Source organism: Populus nigra, chromosome 19 (genome assembly GCF_951802175.1).
Source record: "Populus nigra chromosome 19, ddPopNigr1.1, whole genome shotgun sequence".
Lineage (NCBI taxonomy): Eukaryota > Viridiplantae > Streptophyta > Magnoliopsida > Malpighiales > Salicaceae > Populus > Populus nigra.
In genome coordinates this window covers 7,217,825-7,226,828 of record NC_084870.1, presented here as the reverse complement: position 1 = coordinate 7,226,828, position 9,004 = coordinate 7,217,825, and the positions used below count along the sequence as shown (strand labels likewise).

Sequence of the window (9,004 nt, the reverse complement as noted above, 5' to 3'; positions counted from 1 at the left end):
TAACAAAATAAAATCGTTTTGCTTCTATAGAGTTCTAGTAAAATAGAAAACAGTTCTGTGTACCAATGAAAGAGAAGAAAGACTCTGCTATCTGTGGTTTAAGTGAGGATTTTCGCTGGTAAATAACTTCAAATGAATATGCTAGTATAATGGGAAAAGCATGAAGAGAAAGGAGCAAGCTTTTCGCATTAAATAGCAAAAACCATAAAAAAACAAAGGAAAAAAGGTAGCAGCTGTTTGTTCTGTGGAGGGAAACAGAGACACGTGAGTGTATTTTCGCCTCGATGTTTGGTTATTCACTCCAAGATTAAGCTTTTTAAGGTACTCTGAAGAATAAGTTCCTGCCTCGAAAAGAGGAGTTTTGCAAGAACCTCGGGTGCTCTGGTATTAATCTTAATTTGAGAAGCAACTTGACCTGTATTATTACAGTTTTTAAGGATCTTAAAAATATGTAATATAATATTCCAAATAATGGCATTTGTTCTAAGATTCTTGTCATGTATACATGTGCCGATAAGGATTCACCGCTTGGATTCCGCATATTGCCCTAACTTTTGGTTGCCATGATCGGTAATTTGAAATGAAATACGGATGCCTCCATTCTCAAAGAAAAAGGGCATGGCTGATGGCTGTTCCGAGCTCAGTACACTGGACGTGGCCCTGAACACGGTGGTTCCCTAGGCTTCATTAAATTAGCCGAGTAGGGATGTGGCCCCCACGGTTATAGCGCAAGGTATCCAACTAGAAGGAGCCAACACTATCGAACACACGGCGGAAAATGAGACAGCCTTACTTTCAGAGGCCCACCTACCCAGGGGTCCGGGCCTAGATCCAAGGTTCAACTTACCCAGCGAAGAAAAAATATATATATATCCGAGGGCAGTGCTTTATTGAAGTTCTTGATGGATGGACGACTTGACGACACGACAATCAATCTGAGTTCTTTGGGATTCTATCATGGTGAGAAAAATGATAAAATATCAAATGCAAAAAATATCTAGAAAAATATCACGTAAAGTGAGCAGTAAATATCATAAGCTACTATCAAATTATAAAGTTATTGGACACGATTCAATAAAGAGAGATGAAAGAGGGGAGAAGACAGAAAAACGAAAGAAAAAAGGAAAAAAAATCACAGAGACGTACCAAAATTACAATGATAACTTTACTAATATTATTAAAAAAAATATTCTAATAACATAAAAAAAAATTATAAATATTGAACAAAATAAGCTACATAAATGGTTCAAAAACAAATAAACCTTAACACTTTTAGATAGCTCATAAAATTCAACTTTATTCGCTGTGATTTTTTTGATCATTATCATTTATGATTTTTTTGTTATTGAATTTATTTTATCTAGATTTTTTTTAATGATATTAATAGTATTGTTTTCAAAGCTTCAATGTATCTTTAACATTTTTTTTTCTCTCCTCTTTATAATTTTTAAGGAGATAAAAGATAGAGAAAAATAAAAATAAAAAAAAACTAATCCAAAATCACAGCAAAACTTAGATAATAATACCACCGGTATCATTAAAAATATCCCAACAACTATTTAGATGATGACCTAGTGGTAAGAGATTGAGACCAAAAGATTTGCTCCCTCTGTGATCTCAAGTTCGAGCCCTGTGGTTACTCATATGATGACCACTGAAAGCTTATATGATCATTAATTTTAGGGCCCGTGAGATTAGTCGAGATACGCGTAAACTGGCCCGAACACTCATATTAAACTAAAAAAAAAATATCCAACAAGATAAATTCAACACCAAAATAAAAAACAAACAATAAATAAACTAGAAGTAACAGAACTCAATTGCCTTTAAACCACTCATATAATCCACTTCAATTGTTGTTGATAATTTTTTTAATATCATTAAATTTATCTCATCCAGATATTTCTACCAGTACTGATAATATTATCATTAAAGTTTCAATACTTTCTTTATTTTCCTTTTCTTCTCTCTCCTCTCTTTATTGTCAATTTAAGAGTGTATAAGACAACTGCAACTCATAAATAACAAAAATCATCTACGACTTTCAAAACTCTGATATTTTCCTGTGTTATTTTATCAGTTTTATTTTTTATTTTTTATTTTACTATGTTATATTCCCAAAGAACTCCAATCAATCTACCATTCTGTCCCTCAGGTCACAGTCCATACCAGTCTAGATTCTTCTATAACTTAATTTATTTTGTGCACGTAGAGCGAAATAGTAAGAGGATTATCAAGAAGAAAAATAGCAAACTAAAATGAATGAATGCAGATCGTTTCCTTCCCAATACTGCACGCAAACTAAAATGAATGAATTTAGATCGTTTCCTTCCCAATATGCACCCCTAATATGAAAGCAGAAAAAAGAAAGAAAAAAAGTAATTTATCATTGAACACTGATTTCACAAATAGCAAACTCTAGACAACTTCCATTCTGTCTGGGGACAATCCAATACTCTTCTTCAGCACAATAAGCAGTTTCGACGATCGCTGTTTATTTCTTGAAGACAAAGTCTACAAACAAACAGCTCGCATGAAATATTGATCAGTAGTACGCTTTTCGAGGGTTGTTCTGTCAAGATGAAATGGTAGACCATCAGAACAAGGCTAGCCTTGTAATAATTGAACTTGCAATTCTACGGAGGATACGGTGGACAATTTATTAAACTAATAACCAATATCAAATTACATGAAGGAAAGGACAAGAGAAGCAAGGGATAATACCAGAGGGTTCGGCCTGTGACGGTAACCAAGCATCATTCGCTTCTTATACTGCTCGTATATATCATCATCAGGAGACACCTCCCCGGGGTTGTGAGCACCAACACCCAAGTGATCCTTCTTTACATTGCCAGCCATGATCGGATTTGAAATACCACTTCTGGAGCTCCCCAGACCCTCACCTGAAAGCCACACACAATATTATCAGGCTTCTACTCCACATTACAAAGCAAAAACAAATTATTAAACAAATAGAGCAAATAGAGAAGTCCAACTACGTTCTCAGAAATAATTACAATCTGCTCAAGTATAACACACATTCCAAGTCAGGCGGCAAATGAGGAATTCAACAAAACCACAAATGATTCCAACTCTAATCTCATGCTCTGTTTGAGAAGGAGAAACGCACTGGAATAGTATGCATATAATGCATCTAAATCTAAGTATTCCACCACTTATGGTTATTATAAGGATGTTCAAGCAGATCCATTGTGGTCCTGCTTTCTAGTCCGTCGGTGAATAATGATCAAATCAACAAAATTCTTTAGTTCATGTTCATGTTTTGATTCAAGAAAAAAGTAGTATTCATGACCACACTTTGTTCACATTTCCTTGCTGACCATCATGCAAAAGGCAAGCTGTAGAGTAAGTACACTTTATTAACAGAATAGTAAAGACTCTAATTTTATTCCTTTGACTGATTGTTCACTTCAGATCTCAGGTTCTCTATTCTCCCTATCAAGGGTTCCATCAACAGCCCCTCAAGCAACTAATTAGAAATCCATCTCAATTTTCACGAAAGGTAATGCAAAATGCTATTGATAAATTCCCTGAACTGCTATCAGTAACTCATGAGCACACTTTGATCCGATTTCCAAACTAACTCATTATGCAAAATGTAGCTGTAAGAGCAATTACGGTTTTACTAATAGAGTAATATTAACTGCTATCGGTACAACACGTGATACAAATCAGGCACATCTAAATAAACTAACGCAGGCCAAACGAACTAGAAGAAACATACTAAGAATAATTTATTCATTCTCTAGCAGGGAAAACAATTCAAATCCTGCCATCCACACAGCAATCACATAGTTGAATATCCCATCAAGACAAAATTATTTGATTCATGATTTATAACTTCAATCAGAATTTCATGTGTGCACATCAGCACATGTGTGTGAGAGAGGGGGGGACAAGACTCAGAACCTTCTTTCCAACCCATTTTGGACAAGAGTTTATGGCCAACATTATCCGCCTGGATTCTAGCCCTTTCTGCAGCCTCTTTAGCAGCTTTTGTTGCAGCTACATCATTACAAGTAGCCAAGAATTTCTCAAGCTCTTCTGGTGGGATGTAATCACCCATGTGATGACCTTTTATGGAAGAAGCTGCAGTGCCACCAAAACTTCAAAATAAGACAATTATATGAAGAAAGCATTTGGAGACCACAATTCTTCTGCACATAAAGCATATACCTTGAAGAGAAGCAGGAGGGGGCATCTCATCCTTAGACTGTTTAGGCTGTCTCCTCCTCTCTTCCTGAGCAGCTTTCTTCATGTAGAACTCCATCATTTCTATAGGATCTGTACCTGCTGGTGCACTAGATTCACCTGCAATATGAAAAAGAAGTAAATGCAACACCCAACAGATGTATACAGTTATACATAAAATCACATAATCGATGTTTGTCCTGACATAATGTGGGACTTAACATGCAGACAATTCATCTGTTCACACACGAGAAAGCAGTGATGTACCAAATAGCCACCAATACCTCTACGCAATAATGACATGATAAAAAAAGGCAACTGCTAAAAATCATGCGAGGCTACAACAATTTCTAGACAATCATTTTGATCTGATTCTAAATGGAAATCATTGTAGAATATAACCAATACATATATTCTTTAAACATTGACCCATGACTTTGGAACAGGGTGACTAATCCAGCATTAATTGGCTTTCAACATTATGCAAACAAATTCAATAAAAGAGCCGTGAAAGAGCCATGAAATGAAGTCTGTTTGGTAGACATTCTGGTGTAGAGAGAGATTGATGGATTTGAATGAACCCAAGTCTGAAAGGTTTGCCTAGGTACAGAATTGGGTGATCTAACATTAAAGGGATCTAATTCGATACAATCTACAGACTCCACTCAGTTGACTTTCATCAAGTGCGAACATCTCCAAAGTGCTCAAGCAGCTTCTGTTTTTAAAAGAACTTAAAGAACAGATTAGTTTTTCCCATGGGTTAAAAATAGAAATAAACTTCCAAATACATCCATTGTATACTGATAATGTGCTATTACCAGCTCTTCCTGAAGATGTTGACAATGAACCCTTGGGCTCTTCAGCAGCTTCGTATAAAGCTGAAGCGGGAATTTGGTAATTTGATTGCTGCTGCTGTGACCTTTGAGAGCTAGCTGTGGATTTAGATGCCGAAGTACTTGTACCACCTATGCAGACAAAGTGTGCTTGGCATGAAAATTTCACTCTAATATCAACAAAATTTGAAGGAAAATTAAACAAAGCAACACAAACAGAGACTCCCAACAATACAAACAAAGAAATGAAGATCTTTCTTCTAAAGTCACATTACATTACTACTTTAATATGTCAAGCATTTTTATCCGTCATAAGATCAGATAAATGCAGTCTTAAGATGTGACATCGTGTCAACATCTTCAGGTGTGAACTTTGTTACCAAGACTTGAGGGCAAGAAACAAAATGCAACCAGGGAAGCTTTAGACAGTCTTAGCTCCCAGACAATAAATATAACCGCTACAAGGGTAGCAATCGAAGGACTGACCACTAGAAGAGATATGAGAATCCCTGTTCTGTGAAAGAGCCTTTTCTTCTTCGGCGAGCCTATACTGATAATACTTGAAGTCTGTGCAATTCTCATCAAATAAAAATCTGCAGATAACACAAGCACCACTTATAAATAAAACATTTAAGTCTCCAATGCACAACTTGAAGCAAAGGAAAAGGATGCTATCAGAATTAATAGGAAAATCAATGTGTAATGAGACCAGTGTTACTCATAACTCACTTGAAAGGTGTATCTCCAGGATTCTTTTGGCGTGTAACATTCTCAAATTGCCTTCCATGTTTAGCAACGAAACTTGCTAGTTTGTCTGCAACATTCTTCACTGTGGGATCACTTGGGGGAGGTGGTGCTGCACATCACTTATAAAACTGATTAATACCAAGAGCATGAACAAGGGAATGCAAATTACTCTTGTAGCAGGCGTGCCACATATGGCAAATCTTTCATTGAACATCTCTTTCCACCAATGTTGATTGGCACTTAAGATATAAGCTGCATTCATGAGACAAGAAACATTCAAGAACGATTTGTTCTCCTCATTTGCTGGTCAAGATCAAAGTAGGCATTACCCAGATGATGGTTTCAATCGCACTATACTTAACTGGGGGGAGAATTTATTCCACAGCTAAAGACTCCTTTTTGAAAGAGGTGCGTCCATGTAAAGCTTTAAAAACATGAAGACCATAGGAAATAATGAAGATTGACAACTACTGACAGTCCAACTGTGTGTGAAGGAAGGGGTGAAAAGAAAAATCATTTTACAAAAACTTTAACTCTAGTCATCTGTTTTGCAAGTGAGATCAAAGGAATGATAGACTTGTGACATACATGAATACCTTGATATAAATTCAAACCATAAAAATCAAAAGCCAATAGAGAATAGAGTATGAAAATCTAGCAAGAAATAGGTATAAGCAGAAGCATTCTAGCAGCTGTGTGCAAGTGTGATAACTAAGGTCATATCTGACACTACAGCAGCAGACATCTTGTCAGAATGTAAAAAGCCGCATTCATAAATGATAAATATCTTCTCAAGTATCATCTATCAATCAAGAAGTTAAAACACCAAATAAAGCACAAGAAGCTTTCATTGCAACTCAACCAGCTCAGAGAATATCTATATTAGTAGTAATTACCAACATCCAATCGTTTCAATGATTGTTCAGATGCATCCAGTTGACCCAACTTCTGCCTCTTTGCAGACACACCACCTGAAGTATTTACAGCATCTGCTTCATCTTCATCCTCGTCATCTTCACCCAACTTAACTGCAGGTGCCACAAGCTTTGACTTCTGTTTCAAGCTGAAAGCAAGTTTGCCACTGGAAGCAGTCTGGGATGTCTTCGATGCATCATTAGTCTTAAACTGCATAGTTACTTTACCAAAAGAAGGTTTAGGCGTCACAGTCCCTGAAACAATTGTTTTGGGTTTAGAATCCTTTTCTGCAGCACCCTTATCCTTTTCCTGTTCCTTCCCATTCCCTTGCTGAAGTTGTTTAAACTTCTCCATAAATGAACCATCATTAACAAACAGACTAGATGGTGCTCCTTTGTCCATTTGCTAAAGAGCCAAATATCCTCAGGTTGTTTACAGGAAGTTACTGTCTGACAAGTAAGCTTTCAAGCAATTTAGACATACGTAGAGACCTTTAGGTCTGATCTTTACGACTGCGAGTCATGCATTTCTTAATATAACAATGATAGTAAACAAAAAGGAACATGAACAACTACATTATCAATAATCCACCCAAATCCTTTACCAGAAAAATTATATCTTCTGCATCTCAAATAAGACCGGTAATTATCGACCATCCAAACCTGTCTATAATAAATTAATAATCCACACTAACTAGACCAAACCTGCCCAATTACTCCATAGCTACCGAACCCCTCAACCCTAACCGCTTATAGGCCAAATCCCATTTTTAGCACTCTCAAATTCGTTTCAGCCCCTATAAAAACTTTTTTTTAAAAAAAAAAAAGTTTAGCTTTCAAATTATAAATTTAGAGGTTTTCAGGAAACTAATAAAACTCCAAATCATGGAAGAACCCAAATACTTGAGAAATTCTATAATTTATATAGAAACGAAATTTCCCAATCGTCTCACGACTATAATCAATCCCTAACTCTAATTAACTGACATGAAGTCAATTCAATTCAAAGCACAGAAAATATACGAGCCAAAGAATTCCAATTTTTTTTAGATCCGCAAAAATAAGTAATTTAAACAGATAATCTAAAACCCTAAAACTCAAATCTGCCAAACAATAATCAATAAGCTTTAAAATCCACAAAATCAAAATTCGACGAGATTTGAAACTTTTGTATAGATACCTTAATGATTTATCAGAAGCGTTGATGTCAATTTGTGAAAGTTATTTAAGCATTGATCGTGATGATTTTTTGGGCTGGATAGAGAAGAAGAAAGAAAGGTTTTTTTCCTTCTAAATTGGGGAAAGGGAAGGAGAGAGAGGCTAGGACTTGAGACGCATGAACGAGAGGATTTGCTTTGCTGTATATGGTTGGGTAAATTGACATTATTGTCCTTGGCGTTTGAGAAAATATGCATTATGGTAGCGTTACTTCATTTACTTTAGACCCTGGATGTAAGGAGAAAACAAGAAAAAGACCATATTGCCACTTTACTGGTTTTGCGTGATGAGAATGGAAAGTGCATTTAATAAAATTTATGTTAAAAAGAAATGTTGAAAAGTATTTGATAACATTTATAAAAATATATTGTTGGATAAAATATCAACAACTTTGAATGATAATTATATTTTTAATATAATATTAATATTATAACATGTATTGAATACCATGTTGATTTATTAAAATAAAGATTCATAAAATCTTTATTCATGCATATATTATTTATAAGTTCTATTCACATGTATCATATACAATTAAAATAAATAAAAAAATCAACCAATGAATAGATAGTCCAGTAATAAAAGTTTGAAATTAAAAATTTTGTTTTCCTTGTAATTTCAGGTTCGAGTATTGTGGTTTTTAATATTGATAGCCACTAGAAGCTTACCTGGTCGTTAATTTTAGGATCCATGGAGATTAGTGAAGGTACATGCAAGCTAACCCGGACATCTCATGCAAGAAAAAAACTATTTTCAAGTAAAAATATTTATTTTAATGTCCAGATATATTGCTAAAAATCAGCATCTCCATGCCTATTAATATAAATGCATATTATTTAATAGTCAAACTCTTTTTTTTTTTTGCAAGAAAAAAAATTAAATTTTCTTATAAAAAATGTGATATAGGAAAATATTTTTTAATATCTAACTATGCTGATAAATAAATTGATACAAATTTAATGGTGATTATTATTTTCAAGAGATCTAATTATAAATAATCAGACACGCATTTATATATCAACTACCAGATCCCTCTTCAACACTATAATCCATGATGTTGGAAGAGAATTCCCATGACTT

General features: G+C 34.9%; 1 protein-coding gene across 2 annotated transcripts; it reads right to left on the bottom strand.

Annotated features, from left to right (window-relative positions):
- Positions 1-2,230: 2,230 nt before the first annotated feature.
- On the bottom strand, positions 2,231-8,073 carry LOC133680454 (SURP and G-patch domain-containing protein 1-like protein). 2 transcript variants are annotated; one of them, XM_062103413.1, is made up of 9 exons: positions 7,887-8,073; positions 6,689-7,168; positions 5,775-5,901; positions 5,532-5,638; positions 5,031-5,177; positions 4,198-4,332; positions 3,931-4,110; positions 2,725-2,903; positions 2,231-2,572 (listed from the first exon to the last, which is right to left on the bottom strand). In XM_062103413.1, exons 2-9 carry the CDS (start codon positions 7,107-7,109, stop codon positions 2,546-2,548), a joined length of 1,323 nt encoding a protein of 440 aa, XP_061959397.1. In that variant the 5' UTR covers positions 7,110-7,168; positions 7,887-8,073; the 3' UTR covers positions 2,231-2,545. The 2 variants fall into 2 exon arrangements, with proteins under 2 accessions (XP_061959397.1, XP_061959396.1); XM_062103412.1 differs by having other exon boundaries at positions 6,689-7,156.
- Between the last annotated feature and the right edge of the window lie 931 nt (positions 8,074-9,004).

What these genes read in the sequence shown, in the direction of transcription:
- LOC133680454 (XM_062103413.1), bottom strand. Translation starts at nt 7,109, where the DNA reads ATGGACAAAGGAGCACCATCTAGTCTGTTTGTTAATGATGGTTCATTT. An exon ending in CCTGGAGATACACCTTTCAA is followed by an intron (nt 5,639 to 5,774) that starts GTGAGTTATGAG and finishes TGTTATCTGCAG; the next exon opens with ATTTTTATTTGATGAGAATT. An exon ending in GTCACAGGCCGAACCCTCTG is followed by an intron (nt 2,573 to 2,724) that starts GTATTATCCCTT and finishes TCATCTTGACAG; the next exon opens with AACAACCCTCGAAAAGCGTA.